Source organism: Corvus hawaiiensis, chromosome 17, assembly GCF_020740725.1.
Source record: "Corvus hawaiiensis isolate bCorHaw1 chromosome 17, bCorHaw1.pri.cur, whole genome shotgun sequence".
Lineage (NCBI taxonomy): Eukaryota > Metazoa > Chordata > Aves > Passeriformes > Corvidae > Corvus > Corvus hawaiiensis.
In genome coordinates, this window is record NC_063229.1 from 16,305,819 (window position 1) to 16,325,840 (window position 20,022).

Consider the following 20,022-nt stretch of genomic DNA (forward strand, 5'->3'; position numbering starts at 1 on the left):
CCGCGCCAGCCCCGGGCGCGCCAGCGGAAGCCAATCCGCGCTGCGCTCCACGGGCGGCGGCCAATGGCCGGGCCCTTCCCACAGGGCCCCGCGGCGCCTCTCGCGGCCGCGGCGGCCTCGGCCTGGCCCGGAGCGGCGGCAGCGAGGCCGGAGGCGGCGGCGGAGCCCCTGCAATGCCAAGGGAACGGGCCCGGGCTCGGACCCCTGGCGGAGCAGGAGCGAGGCGGGAGCGTGCGGGGGTATAAAACACGAACCAGACGCCCCCGACCCCGCGGAGAAGCCCGAGTGGCGCCGCAGCCTTTGAGCTTAAGGAACTACCGGAGCAAAGACGCAACACTTCGTAAAACTTTATTGATTTATCACTTGATTAAAGTATGGAATATTATAACTATTATACATCGTATTTTCATGTAGAAAACTTTACATAGTTTTTCATATTATATAATTTTGGTATTCTCTCAGAACTCTATACATCCATTGGCAAGGAATGGTCTTTAAATTATTGATGGTAAATGCACTTAATAAGGAGGTATTAAAACTCAGGCATTTTAAATATGTGAAAACATACATTTTAAACAAAGGTGCTGAACAAACTGAACTTACAGATTAAAGGGAAATGTACTGTTGACAGAGTTACTATTTTTAATCTTTGTCCTGAATAGTAAGATTGAGCTAAAATCTGGGGGTTGTCTGTTGTAGCAGTGGACATGGTTTAGATTGTGCTGTTGACAGTTTGGAAAGTGAGATACCAGACATGGGTAACAAACTGCTTTAAAAACAGCCTTTTCCTGGACTGTAAGACACAACAGAAGCAACGTGAAGGGGGTTTTTAATCACCACGAAAGGGAGGGTTTAGGGTTTTCCTCGTTAGCATCCTCTCCCCCTCCCTTCCCTCGGGAGGTCTGAAATGACACGTAACAGCAAACCCCACGGAGTCTCCATTATTTATGCCATTACAGGTGGATGAGTTGCAGATTCATCTATTGCACAAACACGTCCAAGAGGTGACTTTCTCTCAGTGCCTGTATTGCACAGTCCTGCTCTCCAGACAGCGAGCCCGGCTGCGCTCCCGGTTCCAGCGGAGCCAGTAACAGCCGGTGTCAGTGGAGGGGGGGAGAAGGAACAAGCTGGGTCCACTCGAGGAGGGCTGAGCTTCACTGGGAGGGCTGTGGGTTCTGCCCTTTCTGACTCTCTGAGGAAAACCAACAAGTGCTGTGGACGTAACCTGAACACACCCTGATTATTGCTCTAATGGAGACAATCACCTGCAGAAACAGGATAGGATTAAGGCTCTGACAATGCAATTGCATTCCAGTTCCTTCTCCTTCAGGCACTGCAGGCTCTGGGATGGTTGGATATCACATACCCAACTTCAGCAGTTTGTAACTGGTGTAATTACAACAAAAGCTTTTCTTAAGGAAAAGAACAGTCTCAGACCAAAGGCTGAAGGGAAGCATGGATTAAACATCCCATGTGCAGAGAGAGTACAAATGCTGCCCCTTACAGTAAAGAAAGCCCATGAAGCAACTGTGAAGTCATTTAAGATCTCAAAATTGAGACTTGTTTCAAGACATGACTAGGGCTTTCAAACCTGTGACACACAGAGGAACATGCAGCTGGACCAGGTGTGTCTGATGGGACAGGAGGGAACACATTCCATGAGGCAATAACACATTCCAAATCTGAAAAATTACAGTTCCAATATTTTTCTTAGGACTACCTACAACCAGAAAAAAAGGAATAGCATATTCTTACAGATTTAAATAGAATTAAAATAAATACTTCATTTTCTGCAGTACCCAATGCAATGACAGTCCCAGGGAATGAGCAGCTACACGAGATGCAACACAAAAGGATATTTCAAATGCAGCAATTTAAGTATCAGCATTGCTTATTTTTCACTCTTCTCCTATTGTCATATATAGCCATATATTCCCTTCTACTAAATAGCAGTGTATAGATTTAACCTAGTGGGCATTTAAAAGTCAAAGAGCCACAACCACCACTTACTTTTCTTTGGTTAAAAATAAAAAGTAAAAATAAATTGTGAAAGCCATGTGACTACTACTGACTGCAAAACCTTTCCCAAACAATGCTTACATAGGACAAGCTGATGTACTGAGGAGCACCATAAAAACCCTTTGGAAATAGATCACAAAAAACAAACAAACAACAACAACAACAACAAACCCCAAAGACAGCACATTCCCAGCAGCTCAGAGCAGTGTATCCCAAGAAAACCTCACCTGAGGCCATCCTACCAGGAAACTCAACTCAAAAAACAAAATAATGTTATACACTTAGTTCCATTCAAGTAGGTAGGTTGTTGTTGCTGTTTGTCTGTTTTTTTCTTTAAATATTGTTAATATTTTAAGTTTGCTATTCTGGATAGCACAGTAGTTAATACAACACTTTGCATTATTTTAGGAAGTGGAGCCTCTCCTCCCATCCTGCCACACTTTCCTGGTTTAGAGAAGTCTTGAAACTTGAAATTTAAAATTATTTCAAAGGTCAAGACAATATTCTGTCATGGAAACATTGTCACAGAAACCCAATGCATTTCAAGGAAAGAAAGAAAGAAAGAAAAAAAAAAAACCTCTTGGGCAAGCAAAGCTGTGGTGTCATGTCACATTTTGCTTCACAGATAACCTTCAAAGCACAGAATTGTGTTGGTCACTTAGAGCACAGGGATGAACTTGTTTAATTTTGCTAGAGCAGTTTTTTTGAAATTTGGGTTTTTTTAAGATGCCACTAGGAACTAAGAGTTGAGAACAAAAATCATTTGCACAAAATGACAAATCAGAACTTGCAAATCTGCAGTAAAAAGAGACAAACTTGTGTTAAGGACGGGACTTTTTGCTAAGCAGTCACAATTACTGCTAAATACGTTATATTCAAGGGTCAAAAAGGTGGGTTTATTTGTTCTGAGCCGTTTTTGATGTTCCTGTGTATGCTCTGTCCATGATCTGCCAATGTATGAAAGGAAAAGGAAAGCCTTTTCTTTTTCTTAAATGCCTTTAACTCAAGCCTAATAAACTAAAGGAGTAGATACTCTTGATGCTCCTGATGTAAAATCTTCCATAAAACTAAAAATAAGTCTCAGAAGATGCAGTACTGATACTAAATTTTTTTTTTAAGTCATTTGCTAAACAGGAGGAAAACCTTCTCCAAATATCCTCCAGGCTGTCCATTTCAACAGCCTGGTGCCCTGCCTGGCCTGGTCCTGGACACAAAGGAAAACCCAGAGGGATCTCGGGTGGTCACTGGCCACCGCAGTCGAGTTTATTATGAACACGTGCCAACATCACAAGGCTACACAAATACAGTCATTTTTTCCAAGGGGCATAACTTCTGTTGAGAGATCCAGCTGATTTATCAGCTCTACCTGGGATGCAAGACTGAGCAGTGGATAAAAGACTAGAAGAGACATACTGGATCATACAATTGATTAGCATTGAAACAAAGAGACTGCACACCTACTGTATTGACTCTGTAAGCAATAATTTAAATAAAACTGCTGACACTTTTGTAGGATGGACAGAACAGGATTATTTTCCTCGTTCCCAAATGCCATTGTGGTAAGAATAACTTGCTCCTGTGGTGATACATCAGGGTCCCATTTTTCTCCCATCCACTTCAACCCATCTCTGGACACAGCTTTATGTACGGGCTGGTGTAACAGCCTCACTTAGAGCTACCAGGAAGGCAGGTTTATCCCAGTTGTCCGTGCCTGCTCGTCCGTGATGCAGATGTTGAACACCACCCCTATGCGCAGGAAGAACTTGCGCAGCACCGCCCGCAGCTCGGGGATCAGGTCGAACTGCATGATCTCACACAGGTACGGGTAATACGTGGAAGCGTGTGCCCTGAACTAACCAAGATACAAAAACAGAACGTCATTCTCTATTGCTAGAGGAAAATGCAAAGTTTTGACACATTCATGGCTACACCAACTTGTTAAAACACCAGGTCTCACCCAAGCCCTCCCAACGGCCCAAGGGCACCAAGCTCCGTGTTGTTTGCGACAGCAGCGCACACGGGGCCAGCCTTTGGTGTTACTCCCCAAGCAGAGTCAGGTTTTTGTGAGTTCTCAGACTAGAGGTGGTATCGGGGTCTTTTTGTAGCAACGTGAATATTTGCATTCCCTTTTCCTCAAAAGGGCCAAGATCCTGAGAATTATTCGTGCCATCACTGTCAAGGAACTGGAATTCCAATTTTACAGTGGTGAAATTCACCCTCACCATTCCTGTGCAGCTGTAATACAGCATAAGCGTATCCTTTACTGCACACTCATTGTGCTTTTATATGAAAGCTGTTCAGTAATTCTATTCACATTCCCACACAACTGGGAATTGGATGGATGCAGCCCCATTTCCACAATGCAGAATGCCTGCAGACAGTGGAGCTGCCACTGCTGTATTGCGAAGAGAGCACTCACTATGAGGAACGTCCCACCTCCAATCTGGATGGAAATGAAGACTGAACTCAGACTGAAGAAGGAATGAAAAACATACTCAAATGCAGATATGACTTCCAGCCTCTTCTTACCTTATCATCACTGATTTTTAGTGTTTTTGTTAAAAGCAACAGCAGGAGGTTGGTCCAGGCTTCTCTGTGGCTTTCTGAGTTGACAGTAATAAAATACGCCAGGGCTTCACTGCACACACTGGAGAGATGGCACAGTTCACACAAACCATAAAGAAAACCCTTACAAAGTTTTTGATTACATGCTCTATTTGTCCTCTCAGTGTACTTTGTTTTCAAACAAGATGCACTTCCATGGGAAAGTTTTCAATCACATGCAACAACTTTAACTACACAAATTTGCTTTTTCTGGTACAGGAATTGTTCCAGATAACTGAACTGAAATACTTTTCATGTTGGTGACGGAGAAGAAAAAGTCTAATTTGCCTGATAAATATTTTGTAATTGAAGTGCTGTCACTTTTAACCTGCAAATATTATTTCCTGACCTGACATTGGGACAGCTTAGGCAACAGCACCATGAGAGAGCTCTCCCTCCAAATTTGGACTGTTTTAATAAAGATCTGCACAGATCAGCATCACAGATTACGAAGGAATTATTATTGTACTAATACATTTTTGGTCCCTGCTGCAGATTGTCAACACAAGGTACAAACTGTAGCATTTACTATGGCTATTTTAAGGACACTCTTAATTAAAGAAGGACTGAGCAGATTAACATGTCTGTACATGCTGGTAGATCAGAATCCCCTGTATTAGTACCAAGAACAAGTTGGGAGATCTTCACATTTGATAAGAGACTGGTACTTTCGACTTCTATGTACCAACTCACCCAAATACCTTTTGATATTTATTTAGAATTATTTTCTACATTTGTTTAAATTCCAGGTATACAGCAGCTTATACCGCACTCTTTTTCTATTAGTGTATCCTATCATACCTCTATCACTATGTACTCAGATGGGAAAACTATTCAGACATCACCACTTCCATAGAGAAAAGCCTATGTCAGGCAAGAAGATGCTTTGTCTATTCTAGACAGATTGCTTCCTTACTGCTAAGTGAACTTTTAATAAAGAGTGGCCACACCCCTCTCTGCCCATTCCCGTCCTGAGCAGGGCTGTCCTACCTGAGCAGCCGCCGCTGCACAGCGTCCCAGGCCTCCCGCCGGCTCTCGTCCACGTACATCCGGAACAGGATCCTCAGGCAGCATGCCAGGCTGCTGGTCTCTTGTTTTAAGAGATTGGGTTTTGATTTACCCTTGAACCCTAGAAATCAGTCCCACACAGAAAGAGAGGGAACATCCACAGTTGGTGTTATTAGCCAAAAATAAATTTTATCAACGATACCTGCACTAGTGACCAATAGTGATTTCTTGTCCAGACAGTATTTCCTCCTCCTTGATTTTGATTGAGTTCTGATTTATTTATAAAGATACTTAGCTACAGCAGTACCAGCAGTGTAGCTCTACTTTAATAAAAAAAAAAAAGCAGATAATTTAGCAAACAGAATTATTCAAGTCATCAGGAAGGAGACAAGCAATAAAAGCATGTGACTGTCTAATAAACTCTAGGGGTGATTGCGATGGCATACTGTTGTATCTTGTTACTTAAAGCTAGAAGTGTATTTCAGCATTTTTATCAAATAAAAATAAAAGCCTTACCTGCTCTCCATAACACAGTTCGCTGCTCATAATTTGAATTAAAGGCTTTTGAAAATGAATGAGACTCTTGCAGACAATCCAGTAACTTAAAGAGGTGATGTGAAGACATGTATTTATACATTCCTTGGTCTTCTGTGTCAATGTGGATGTCTGCATCCAGCGTGTCTCGCTAAAGAACAGGGGGAGAGGTTCAGAGAGAGAGCACATGCCACAAACTCTAGTAACTCCTAATTCCAATTTATAGGTGCAATGCAGTATTAGTGCAGTACAACACAGCAGAGTGGTACTCTTCTCAGTAGGATACTTAAGAAGAGAGAGGTTATCATCTATCCTATTTACTGATAAGAAAATAAGACTCAAGAGCAAGGGAAGAACTCCCTTATTGAGACATTGCAGTCATAGCAATACAGTACAGAACATTTCCTCTTCTCTAGAAGCTGACTGGGTAGGTCTGTTGAATTCTGAAAAACATCAAAATGAACGACAAAAGCAGTGCAGGTTTAAATGCTGCCTAGCGTAGAAATCCCCCATCTTTGGCTCATGTCAAATTTAATTAAATTGGTCAATATTTTTAGCTAATTTCACTAGGAATTTAACTATACCATCTCCAAAATACTACCTGAATGCACGAGCCAGAACTTCCAGCTTAGGGCTTTATTAAAGCCAAGCCAGAGGTACTGTGCACTACTGCCCAGAATCAGAACTTTCAGGGACACAGACATCTCCAAGGTTGGCAATGAGTGAAATCTTGACCATTGACCTTGCTGAAGTCCAACTTCTGCAACACTTCCTGTGCAAACATCCAGAGGCTGAGCAAAGCCTCAGATGTGGCTAAATGAAGACACTCAGTCTAATGAGCAGAAAAGAATGCTTTCCCCCAAACAAACAAAAACCATTTTTGATGAGTATGTATTCATGATAAAAACAATTATAATCTATTTTATTGATAATAAAAATATAGGTAATGTAATACTACAACAGGCAGACCACCAGGCAACACTGGAGGCAGACAAAAAAATCACAAGAGTAGTTTACACACACATTCAGGGTAGTGCTGAGAGACAGAAAAAGACACTATTCTGTAAACACGTCAGAGCATTGCATAGTTTGTACTTTACTGTCACAACAAGATTACAAGTAAGCCTGATTGGTACCTGAGCTGCAGCCATGTGCTCAGCATCTTCCTTCTTGCTTGTTGCTGGATAGAACACTATATTATCAATGGTCTGTATCAACTCCAGCTGTACCACACATTTGATCAGGAGGCCAGCAAATAGTTTTTGGTCTAATGAAATGGAGCAACACAAGTTTCAGAAGCAATTCATGCCAAGTCACTTACAACAGGCTAGCAAAATAGGACATTCCCATTAACAATTTGATATTTAGTAATGCTGTGAATTATCTTCTAAAGAGAAAATCTCTCTGCAAGGCATAAACACAAATTGCAAAGACTTATCCCAAGTTTAACTGCCTCAAAACTTTCTGTAAAGAACTACAGAAGTGAACTAAGACTGGCTATAAAGGTGCATCGAAAAAGCTTGTATGATTTCCTTACTTGTATAAGGACCACCTTTCCAGCTCTCATCTGTTGGATTTGAATATTGGCTTTGTCCTCTTTCAGAAGCATTTTTATCCATGCTGCTTAAAGACTGGTGATCTAGGTCCAAATCCTAGAAGAGAGTGCAGAGCAATTCCAGCAATCCAAAACACTAACTCCCAACCAGCTATCACTTTTCAGATTACTTCCCTAATCCTACATTCAAAGGCTTCCTGCGTCCATTCTTTACATCATTTTTTACAGTAACACCAAATACAATCTACTGTCTTTTTTTTTGTCAAATGTATTGACTACAACAGAATTTTTCAAAAGCTAAGCTAACACACAAAACCCTTCAAGTCAGTTTATTGCCCTGAGTAAACTCTTACCAAGTGTTTTTCAGATGAATCTTCCTCCATTCCTACAGGCTTCCATGTCAGCAAGCTTCACAGAGTTAAGAAAAAAAACAAACAAAAAACCAAACAAAACAACAACAACAACAAAAAAAAAACAACGCAAACAAAAAAAAAAACAAAACAGAACAAAACAAAAAAGGTAAATATTGTTGCTCTGGAATTTGGTATCAATGTAAGAATTAAACTTAGGAACTTACACATGAGGAATAGTTGTTTTGAAGATTTCTAGCATACAATTGCATGTCTGGCCCCAGACTTCAGGGCTGAATTTCTGTCCATTGAGTATTACCAGGTTTTCTAGGCAGTTTGTACCTGATCGTGCCAACTGCTCATTATCTGTGAAAGAAACATTCCATATTTATCAACTTCTACAATATCAATCAAAAATTAAGCATTCCCTATTACTGCTCCATTAAAAATTTTATCAATTTTTCACAATACTGTGAAATGCACAGTGTCTTGGCTCAAAGCCTACCTATATAATATGTTACAACAATATGAAGCTGAGGAACCTACTGAATAAAAAAAAGAGTTTCAAAATAGCCTTCATGAGATAGAAATCCAACCAGGGAAGATAAAAGACAGGGCAGATGCAGTAGGGAAGCACACAGTGAGAAAAAGGAAGGAAAAGCAGCAATTGGAAACTTATGATTTACTGCACGATCGTCCCCGACATTCCATGCCAGTAACACGCAGGATTTCAGGTGTAAGAGCTGGAGCCAGAAGGAAAACACGTTCTTTAGAAAGCTGTATTTAGAAGTACACGATGGCTGGGAGAAGGGGGCGAAGCAGGTGTGAGAAAATAAGAAAAAAAGATAAAAATGAGAAAAAAAAGAGAAAAGAAAAAATCAGAATGCATGCACATATCTGTATGTGTAAATAAAGGAGGTAATGTATCCCTGCAGTCAAATGAAGAAAGGTTGTTGGCAGAAGATTCAGAAGATTGACACCAGCCTCCAAAAGCTTTTTCTGTGTCACAGTAACACCATGAGTACATTATGAACACAGCAACAAAATAGTTGCCTAACTCAATAAAAAGATTGGTGCTCAAATACTCAAGATATTGCATCAATCTGTTGCAACACATATTGTCCTAATGGGAACTTTTATTCTTCCAAAATTCAGTTAACCTTCCCCTTCTTAAGTAATGAACATTTAAAAATACATTTAATCAAAAAAACAGATAAGTAAGGTACCTTGTTTTACACACCAGTGTAACTGTGCAAGTATGTCGGGAAGAAGGATCTCGTGTAAAGCTTCATAGAACTGCGTGAACACGTCACAGATGGCATAAAGTGCATGGTTGCACGTCGTGGTCATCCACTCTGATTTCTGGGAGAGAAAATGAAGTCTTTGGTTCTATGGGGATTCATCCATAAGAACAACAGTTCGCTTATACATGGCTGGTCAGCAAGAGACACAGCTCTGAGGAGAGGAGAACTCAGAATTAAAGCCTCACGACTGCAGATCTCTTGTCAGAAATACTTAGTTGGCCACATGAACACTGCTCAGAAAACTGTACACGTTCACAACAGAGTGAGAACATTCTCCTTGAAAATAATCAGACAGAACACACACACACAGAGGTCACTGGACACTGTGGCAATTTTCATTCATGCCACAGAATTTGGCAGAATATAGAATGTGTTTAGTTAAGTCTAGGGCAGTATGGGGTGGCAATATCTGATGTCAATACAAACTGCTGCCTCAGATGTGCGAGTTCTTGAAAAGACAACTCTAGAGAATGCTTACTTCTTGGGGGTTTTTTGGTTTTACCTCTGTTTGTTGCTCAGGGAGTTTCATATTATCAAAAATCCGAAACACAATTCTAAACAGGTCTTGCCACCAGTGCTTTTCAAAGGTATGCCCATAACTCTTCATGATTTCAAACATCACTGTTAAGCCTCTATAAACAAACCCAAACAAGTATAGGAACAGATGTTAAAATGTGTTACTGTGGTATCTTCACTAAATTAATTACAATTTTTAAAAAAATCAAAAAAATAAAACCTTTATTACCTTGTACGAACATCTAATTTGCAACGATTGATGATACAAGAAAGTTCAAACAAAATAGGAAACCATCCTCTGACCCACACTCTGTCCCCAGGAGCCACGTTCATGTCATCGCTTGTGTATTCTCTTAATACCTTGAAGATCAGCAGGCAAAAAAGATTTAAAGAAAAAATTATCTTAAAAATCTTTAAATATGACAAATTTAGATACTAATAGTGGTACAGACAGACTTGGAAAGTTAGCTTAGTCCTACTGTAACACTCCAATCCTGCAAAATGTAAGTATAGCTCTGAGATGTAACTATTTGCAAAAATACTAGAAAATAACATATGGCAATAAATACTTCAATCTGTTTTTTAATTCAGTCCAGCTAAAGGCCTTACAAGTTGCTGAGGTCTGGACTTCTTAGCCATCAGCTTTAACAGTGGCAGACAACTGTTATATCAATGCACGTTACAAGGAAATCTAAAATTGGCAGAAACCAGTTCTACACATCTCTGGTACACTGAATGCAGCATGCAGTGAGGACGTGCAACTGCAATGCAACTCCAGGCTCTCCTCAGCCAGTGATTCTTACATTCAGTATTCACACAACAGACTGATGTAGAAGAATACGCATGTTTGTAACCAACTGAACTAGAGATAATTAGGGTGACAGAACAGGAAGTACTGCTTTCCAAGTCATCTTAACACCACAAAACCAAAAAAACAAACAAGGACTATTTAATTCAGTTATTTCCCATTTGGACTTACAAGACTTAACATTATTTAACTAGCCCTAGTTTACTGCTTATATAATACCAAAATTTCTCCTAAATCCAAATAAGCTTTGAATACAAACACTTGCAATTGAAGTTTGAGTCTGAAAGCTCTTTCTTAGTAGATTAAAGTCCATTTAACAGTAGAAGAGAGTGTGAAAATGCAACAGGGTAAAAATTCAAATATACCTGTGGTCTTTCTGAGACATATTTTGCACAGTAACGAATAAGCCTGATGGCTTCCATGCTGGTGTCCGGGAAGGCAACATTACAGGCAAACTCAGAGAGGCATTTTACTGCATCCTGAAATGAGTCAATTGCTGCTGGAAAATGCTGCTGAAAAATATTTGCTGTGAAGAACAAACAAATACACTTCTTAAAATTTACTGATATTAAAATCCATAGATAAACTGCATCAATCTAGGCATGCCACCCATGGTATACTGCTGTGGAATAGACAAACATGAAAGGACCAGATCTTCTACATTAAATATGGTTCTTTGCTTTCTCTTGCATTCTTCCCTGTCCTGCCTCACCAACTGCATTCCAAAGTTCTACAGCAGAATAGCTATATCTAGTTTGTCCTGTCCATAGTATTCAGGAGACTTAATGGGTATGACCCAGCTGCAGAGTTTAAACAGTCTGGCTGCAAGGTTGTGTGTTTATTTGCCTACAAATACAAAAGCCTTATTCAGATGAGCCTTTTAAGGCAGACTCACAGCAGCAAAGCGAATTTGGGTGCGTGCATCTGTCAAGCACTACTTACTAACTATGTGTGCTGTAGTCTGAAAGGCCAGCTCTACGATATTCCCATCGTGGTCTGACGCTGCTTGATGAAAGACCGCAAAGATATTTTTCCAGCCTGAACGAATGTTACCAGCTTGAGAGTTCACCATCTGAGCAATACAGCGGATCACCATGTCTCGAATAGTCGGTGATCTTAAAAAAAAAGGAGAAAGGAAAGCAAGACTACTTTACACTGGCACAAAGTAACTGCCCCACTTCCCTGTACATGACCATCAAACCCATGCCAGGTGACATCCTTAAGTGGGACTAAAGCAAGCTAAAGCAGAAATTGCAGTGCCTCACACCTGTTTTTCTTCATAATATGCTCAAAAGGCCTTAGGAAGTCCTTCTGGAAGCGAAAGTTGGCTAACTCTCCCTTCTCAAGAAATTTCATTGACAGTTGCCTTAATGAGTCTACAGCAAAGATGGCAACATCTTCATTAGGGTTACACCCAACCTAGAAAAAAAGCATATTTTCAAACATTTATCAGCCAAAGTGTCATTTATGTGAGTAACAAATTCATAATTCAGGTTCCATCTCAGCCCACTAAACACTGCTAGCACATTCTAGTGCTCAGATACTCGGGAAAGAAGGGGTTCCTGTTGAAGGGGGCTTTCTGTCATTTTGTCCATCGAAACAGACCCATGGATTTTGAATGCATCAATGCAGCACTATAATAGCCAGCTAGATGCTAAAATTTAAATTAAAATACAATACAATAAATGAAATCTTTGGTTAAAAAAATCCCATCCTAACATGGTTCAATTTCCTAAGGAAAACAATGGTTGTTCCAGGATCACCTGTGTACATTTCAGAGGCAAACTAACTTGGCATTTTATCAGAAGGAAAAGACAAAGAAAAATTACAAAAATACTAAATCATATAATGAAGATTATACGATTAAAGATCATTCCCGTAAACATTTCTATTGTAACTTCAGATTTTTAAATAGGTGCTTCTTTTAGGTGCTTTGAATGGAATTTTTTTCAATATCAGAGCTTAAGCCACTATCAACACAGAAGGGAAAGCTTGATTAAAGAAGTTCTGCTACTCATGCATATAGTGTAACTTGATTTTAAGAAGTACCTTATTGAAGTGATCTCCAATCACATGCCAAATCCTCGACCACTGCAGCCTAATGCGGTTCATGTTGTAATAGGATATCTCCACTATCTTCTGCAGGCTGAACATGCGCGGGTGGTGCGGGGACGCCAGCTCATCCATGGAAACAGCACACAGCCAGCGCACAAAGTCAACTGCACAGGAGAAGCCTGCTGTGAGCCAGGCTGCCCCAGTGCCAGGGGCCCTGTAACCCACCATACGTACCTATGGCATTCCCATCCAGCCTCGTGGAGCCTGTGAATATCCTACGAACAAATACAGGAGTTGGAGTTTCAGCTGCGCATCCACAAGAGTCAAGTTAGTGCTGCAGCAAAAGGTCAGCACATCTGGAGGTACTTCACAATCCTCCATGCTATGAACTCTGCACCTCTTGTATTCCTGCTCCTTGGCAGCAGTACATGCATTTTTCCTTAGTCTAAGCATCCTCTTTCCTGCACCAAGTCACAGTCTACTGTGCTCCTGCCCCACTGCAGGAACAGGCACAGGCTCACAAGTTTACCCAGCCAAGTTATGCTGGAACACTCAGTTGGGTGACAGCATGTTAAATTTCATGGGGACAATAAACAGACAGTAAGAAAGCTTTGCTACAAGACTTTACTGGTTATCAGCCACCTTTTATCTTTAAATGCTCTGAGAATATGGTCAGCTGTGGCTGTCAAAACAGAAGAAAGACTGCGGATGCACCATTGTCCCTTCTTCCCCTTCAGCTGTTCAGTCTTGAGAGAAGTTCAGACTACTGATAGTGGTCCATATAGAACACTGATAAAGTGCAGAACATTCCCAAATCTTCTGGACTTTGATGTGGTAACAGACACATTAATGGTTAGAATAAACACTGCAAGTCTGAATATATGATTGTGCAGACTTGCACAATTGTATCAGTAATTACTAAGCAGTCCCATTCCAACACGTGATTTAGGATAGAAGCATGTCTTTAGACATTTCAGAAGGGCAGATGACAAAGATGATGATTTAGGTAAGAGTGCAGAGATTACATTCTCAGTACCTGTCTACTGCTACCACCACACTCTGTGAGCTGGTCTCCCCCACAGACTCCTGAATGTTTGCCATATGCCGTTTGTCAGCCCCACTCCCAACAAGGTTCCCTGCAATAAAAACCATTAAAAACCAGTATTTGCCATCAGGAAATAACAACTTTATATTAACTGCAACATCAAACAAGTAGACAAGAAGCGTCTACTGCTTCTAGGTACCATGTAATTTATATGGAGCAGATGGTGCCTTTGCCAGATCTGTGACAGATTATTACACAGCTAAACATCGTGTTTATTAAGACAATATGACATTGTTAATAAAATTGGAACTGATGAAATATTATTTTTGAATATGAACTCTAAGTCAGCTACAAGTAGTTAATCAGTTCTGTATTCAGCACAGTTCTGTATTCATCATAATCATCATGTATAGCATCCACTCCAGAGTTTTTTAAAATTAATTTCCTTAGTGGTTTTAAAAGTCAACTTGCCTTGTCCCTCTAATTTACAGCCAAAAATCTAAGGTTTGTTTCTTGCACATACTGCAGAAACAATAGTAACTGGAACATCAAGCCCAACATACAGAGGTAAGAAATTCCTTTGGAAAACCAATTGTCAGTTATCAAAACATCTATTAATTCCTAAAAGTAAATGGCTCTTTTCTTCTTTTAATTAATAATTGTAACAAAACCATGACTTTGTATGGCAAAACAGTTTTGACAATAACATATTCCAACAAATAAATCTGGAATAGTTATTAAATAGCTTAACCAAATTCCAAAGTTAGAACAGATGTGGTAATTATAAACACACATTGAAATACACAGTTTCATTAATCCAACACAGCTTCCCCTGGAAGCATGTAAATATATTTGAGTATGTTATAAGATTGAGGATTCTTTAACATCCTTACTCCACTTGTATGTGCACCTTTGTGAAATCCAGGATTAATAATCTTACCTAATCCCAGGCTCATAAACTCTTCTCCTGCAGAGGCATAGCCCTTAATGCTGCTTTCCCTCTCACGCCCAGAACCAGACAAATAGCGAGTTTTCACACCAGTTCCTATGAGCTGTGCCAGTTCCAGCTGGCTAATACATTTCAAGATCTAAAACCAAAATAAATTAAACATTGTGTTTCTGGACACCACCATATTTTTATTGTTAACATATATTTGTATTTAATATTTATAACCCTCCCAGGTTCTCCAACCATTAAAACAACTTTGACCATGACAACAGCTTTGATGGAGCTAAAACATTGCTAATAAAATTGAAAATGAAGTTGAGTGGTTCATTCAATATTATCAGCCACCATGAATCATTCCAATACAAGAATAAAATAAACAGTGCTCAAAAATCTAACCTGGATCTCTAACTACTAAAGGAAACCTTTTTACTACTTTTTACAGCATCAACTTTCAAGACTATAAACAAGTTGGAGCTGATCTTCCAGAGACTTCATTGTCGTAGAGAGACAAAAAGACTGAAACGTTGCAGCTATCACCACTTTGAGTAATGATGTTCCAACCTAGACAGTTTAAATGCCAATGCTGTACTTGCCATAGCACAAAATTGACTCTCTTCCTTCTTCCTCCCCCACTGCCACATCCTTTGGCTGGCACAAGCACTCAAGAGGGTGTGCTGTGAGCCAGGTCTGAGGCATCTGTCAGCTCTAGAACCTTTTGACTCATAATCACGTAGCCCAAGACTAGAGCCAGAGAACTTAAGGCAGCAGAAACGCTCCTTTTAGCAGCAGCACAGATTTAGAGCTGATAAAATTACTCCTGGAAAATAGGCTCTAAGAAAACACATATGATCCTGAGAGCCTATCTTTACCAATCCCCCACCAGATTATTTTAGCCCTAATTTTTCATGTGTTTATGGTGTAAATGTTGCCAAATATTGCACAGACAAGTCTGGACCTGTGAACTAGAATATTTTTGTTTCCATGAATAAGAATACAATAGTTCATATGCAGAATTTTCTGAAGCCAAATGAGACTTCTTATTTCGTTTAAAGTCCATGTCAAATGCACCCACAAGAATTACAATATTGTCACACAGTTTCCACAGGGTCTTAAAAAAAAAAATGCAGTGCATTTTTTTTATATATATATTAAAAAAAACCAAAAAGCAACCAAACAAACAAAAAAACAAAACAAAAACTTAACAATATAATGCACTTCCTTCGCATTTTCAAGAGGGTTCTGGGAGCTGATAGTAGAAGAAAAAATATGACACCACATTCACTATTTAAACTAATCAAGATTTACCTCATGCCAAGAATTGCCAAGATAGTTGCCATCTGTGTGAGCAACTGTAATGAGTGTCTTAATGGTATCAATGTTCTTCTGTTTCATTTCTGTAATGCTGGAACTCGCAGTCAACAAGGAAAAACGAGCAAGGGCCTGTACATAAGCATCTCGTTCAAGCTACAAGACAGAGAAAGAAGCATCAAAATCAAGTCCCCAAAGAACCAGAGAAAGCAACTTGCCTACAAATTTTCCTTCTATGGATAGCTGGCACTGTTAGAGCATTTTCCAGCTAAAGGAGAGTAGGATGCCAGTTAGCAAACATTCTTAATAGAAGATTCACCAAGAAAAAGAAAAGCAGAGCTGAAGAAATACTTGATTACATCAACACCTTTTACCGTTTCAAGAAAGCAGATGACACTTCATCTGCTATGTATAAGCTGTTTGTAATTCTTCACCTGCCTCCCAGAGCCCACATGGCTGTCAGTGAGTCCCAGGCTAAGTCTGGCACCAACCTGCATTCCAAAGATACAGGCTATCCTAATTGCACAGCGTATTCCTTCCAAACACAGGGATGCAACTTCTGTGTCATCACAGTTCTGCAAACCAACACTGTAAGCTGCCAGCAGTGGAGTCCAGACAAGCTAAAGAGAGGAAGAAACTAAGTTCAGAAGTCTCTTACAACTTTAGCCCAAAACACTGGATCACTGCAGTCAAATATATCCAAAGAGTCCACCTGTTGCATTTAGCAAACTCTGAAGAGTAACTTTCCACTTTTTTTCCCATGCTTAAAACTCTTCGTGATGAAGACACAGCGAGAACCTGACACTCACTTTGAACATGGGTCTGACATGATCCAGGTGAGTGGCGCTGGTGAAAGGTGCCTTTGCATGGCTCACTGCCTCCATGAGGGCTTTGGCTGTCTTTGCCATTTGTTCCATCTCCAAGTTGTACAACAACCTCCGCTGCTTCTCATTAGCTACACCTAAGGGGAACACCACACAGAGGCATTGATTGCTTTTCTTACAAGAGTATATTCCATGTCTTCACATTGAGCATCACAAAATGTCAAATAAAGGTATTGCAACTGAAAAGATAAAAATCTTGCAAAATCTTAGAAGTCAGGAGGCTGCCCCAAGTTGCAAGTTTAAGACGTTATTCTGTACAAAATAACTAATTCAGTCCTTTACTATGTAACATCTGCTATTACCTAATTGTTCAAAGTCAGAGGGGCATACCCTATTAAGTCATTCTGCCTGTAAAAGTGGATGGAGAATCCTGTATCTTCTTAGGCTCACATCCCCAAAACAAAACAAGCCCTCACCACCATGATAAATAAATTGATAACTTAGTGTTTCTTTACCCTTATACTATAGGGTGCAACTTCAATTTTCAAGCAAATTAATTTTATTCCTATTTTGATTTGAGAAAACCTGCAAACAGCATGAAAACACTGGAAAAACCACTATGCTGACGATTCAGAATTCACTAAGTTGAATTAAATTAGTACCAGCTATTCTCAGTAAAAGTAGGATACAGCTGGGGATACTACACACAGAAGTCCTCATTTGGTCTGGATGAGGAGAGGTGACTATAGATCACAACAAGTTCTCTAATCTCTCTGTTCTGCAAACACTATCAGAAGGACTGTGACACCTCCCAGCCACTGAACCATGGAGGAAGACAAAAAACCAGCCCAAATCAAGCCCTCACCCATTGTCAGCACGTAAAAAGTTAATTGCAAAGTAAGTTCCCCCTTGAGTTATTCCACCCTTTTCCCCTCACACTCATGTTTAAAAACCCCAACAGATCTCGCTTGTTTCTGCCGTGGTACCAGAGGCACCTACACAGCTGTTCCCACCACAGAAAGCCGTGTTAAGTTGTAACTGAGCCAGTTTCCCTCCACATAGCTCCATCAACCATTCTAAATGTACTCTATGTATTGCCCCAAGGCATTCTCACGAGGACTCCGCACACCACTGTGCCATCCCAAAGTTCCTGCAATAGTTCAAGAGCACTGTGGTCTTTCCCGTTTCTAGTTCCTTCTTACTTGGTTTACTACACTTGGTTGTAATTGCATATTCTTTTGTCTCTTTCATCGCAATTTTCTTTCCTTCTATTTCTTCATAGATTGTGGATAAATACTCTTCTGGCAGGTCTTTACTGTCATTGATTCCTCGATTCATTTTAATGTACTGCTCCTTTGTCATTTTATTTTTTACCTGTAAGAAGGAATAAGTTGGATATCAGATTTTGAATGCAACTTCCAGGGAAATTTGAACTTCTGTAAAGTTTGGATTTTTTTAATTTCTACCTGTGGACTGTGCAAGTCTGTAGTCAGCATTATAATGGAGTATGCCAAAACATAGGCAGTGTCAGCGCTAGCAAATAGTGTTTGCCTGAAGGAGGAAAAAAACAAAACAGGTTTATAGACTCCCAGTTCCTCAGTCCATTAGCTCTAGTCCCATATGCAAGAAAAATACCCATAAGTGCTATGGATTCAACCAAAGAGCCAACAAAGCCTGAAGCTAGCTTGATGCTAGAAATGCATCAAACCCCAAGTAGTTTAAAACACAAATAAAAAGGGGGGAAAAAAGCGCATCATCTTTACAATATTGAAAACTAGCGGTGACTGAGATTTTCAAGTACATTGCCTAAAGATTACCCAGAGAACAATAATGTATGATCTTTAAAAAGTTAAAGGACAGCTTATTTTTCACTCCCAGAGTTTCAAAAAGATTGATACAAAACCAACCCACTGATACACCAACTGGACTAAGGAATGGTAACTAATTAAGCTTGACGTGTAGCTAAACTTCAGTTTAGGTTATTGCATTAGGAACAATAGCAACTTTGCCTATTTGGTATCAAATAGCATATACACATTTTGTTCCACATCTAACAGGCAAGCAGAAGCATTGTAACATCCTATTAGCTGTTTATGCCATGAATTCTAGCCATTTCTACTGCTTATTACTGCTTTTTTATACTTGACTAATCTACATTTGTCTAAAATTGTCTCTGCATAAGCTGTAGCATTTTAACCTACTTAGGGCTTCCCTCTTCCAGTAATTCCTTCTAGCAAGTCCTTGGGATTTAAGGAAATGCCAGCATCAGTATACGTCTTATCCAATATCAGCAGCAAGATCTGCTCCTCACACAAGCCTGCAGAGGTTCCTGGCCAGGTATGAGCTTAATCTATCCTCCACCCCTAAGGGCCACAACAGTACAGCCAGGAAGTGCTCTTTGGCCACTGATCTGATACAAAGGGTTTGAATTACCGTTGGTTGCATTCAATATATCTAGCAGCAAACTTCTCCATTAATCTATCAATCTTCTGGGCTTCACCTGGCAGACGAAAACCTTCCAGAAATATACGCAGAGCGGAGACAAAGTCTTTTCCACAGAAATCAAGTTGGTCTACATAGGCATACATCACTTCCTTGTTAAACTTGCTGCTTTCCCCAAGAAATTCCCCCACTTGAGTCTAAAAAACACGAGACAGTTATTACCGTGCAATCCAAGTGCCAGCTTTGCAAGAAGGTTTCTAGGCCAAGAGTTGCGCAGCTGTCACCTCTGTAAAGCTGACGTGCTGCTGAGTGGGCAGAGCAGCTGATGGAGGGGTGGCAAGGGACAGGGGTACTAGATACCCCCCTCAGTCTGCATATTCCTGCTTCCCTCACTGCCAAAGGTAAGATCTGCATTACTGCAGAGCCAAGGAAAGCTGAACTGTGCCCAGTTGAACACGCAGCAGAGAATGCTTTGCCACTGCAGCACATGCTACTCCTTTGCTGGCAAGGTACTGCCAGCAACTGACACTACTCCATCTCCCTCCAGTCTCCAGGGACAGATGAAATGCACATTCCACTGATGGGGAACCCTCCAGCACTTCACTGTAACACAGTACTTTACTAAGAAGCCCGGGACAGCAAGGATACAGTAGGTAGCTTTGGCATTAGGTGTGTCCATGAGAAGCCTTCCCTGTTCGTTT

The 20,022-nt window shown here is 40.4% G+C and overlaps 1 protein-coding gene across 2 annotated transcripts in view; it reads right to left on the bottom strand.

Moving 5' to 3' along the window:
* Window positions 1-327: 327 nt before the first annotated feature.
* The window catches only part of ARFGEF2 (ADP ribosylation factor guanine nucleotide exchange factor 2), a 35,447-nt gene continuing 15,752 nt past the window's right edge, over window positions 328-20,022 (bottom strand). For both annotated transcript variants that reach the window (XM_048321684.1, XM_048321683.1), the window contains exons 16-39: window positions 19,313-19,518; window positions 18,346-18,430; window positions 18,082-18,253; window positions 16,865-17,016; window positions 16,547-16,675; window positions 16,053-16,211; window positions 14,739-14,886; window positions 13,790-13,889; window positions 12,988-13,028; window positions 12,748-12,917; window positions 11,966-12,117; window positions 11,641-11,813; window positions 11,064-11,224; window positions 10,120-10,250; window positions 9,877-10,006; window positions 9,297-9,432; window positions 8,298-8,436; window positions 8,074-8,128; window positions 7,703-7,817; window positions 7,302-7,432; window positions 6,148-6,316; window positions 5,614-5,752; window positions 4,549-4,666; window positions 328-3,871 (exon numbers count right to left, since the gene is read on the bottom strand). In XM_048321684.1, coding sequence (XP_048177641.1) covers window positions 3,695-3,871; window positions 4,549-4,666; window positions 5,614-5,752; window positions 6,148-6,316; window positions 7,302-7,432; window positions 7,703-7,817; window positions 8,074-8,128; window positions 8,298-8,436; window positions 9,297-9,432; window positions 9,877-10,006; window positions 10,120-10,250; window positions 11,064-11,224; window positions 11,641-11,813; window positions 11,966-12,117; window positions 12,748-12,917; window positions 12,988-13,028; window positions 13,790-13,889; window positions 14,739-14,886; window positions 16,053-16,211; window positions 16,547-16,675; window positions 16,865-17,016; window positions 18,082-18,253; window positions 18,346-18,430; window positions 19,313-19,518 — 3,288 coding nt within the window. In that variant the 3' untranslated portion in view covers window positions 328-3,694. The remainder of the gene's footprint in view (window positions 3,872-4,548; window positions 4,667-5,613; window positions 5,753-6,147; window positions 6,317-7,301; window positions 7,433-7,702; window positions 7,818-8,073; window positions 8,129-8,297; window positions 8,437-9,296; window positions 9,433-9,876; window positions 10,007-10,119; window positions 10,251-11,063; window positions 11,225-11,640; window positions 11,814-11,965; window positions 12,118-12,747; window positions 12,918-12,987; window positions 13,029-13,789; window positions 13,890-14,738; window positions 14,887-16,052; window positions 16,212-16,546; window positions 16,676-16,864; window positions 17,017-18,081; window positions 18,254-18,345; window positions 18,431-19,312; window positions 19,519-20,022) is intronic.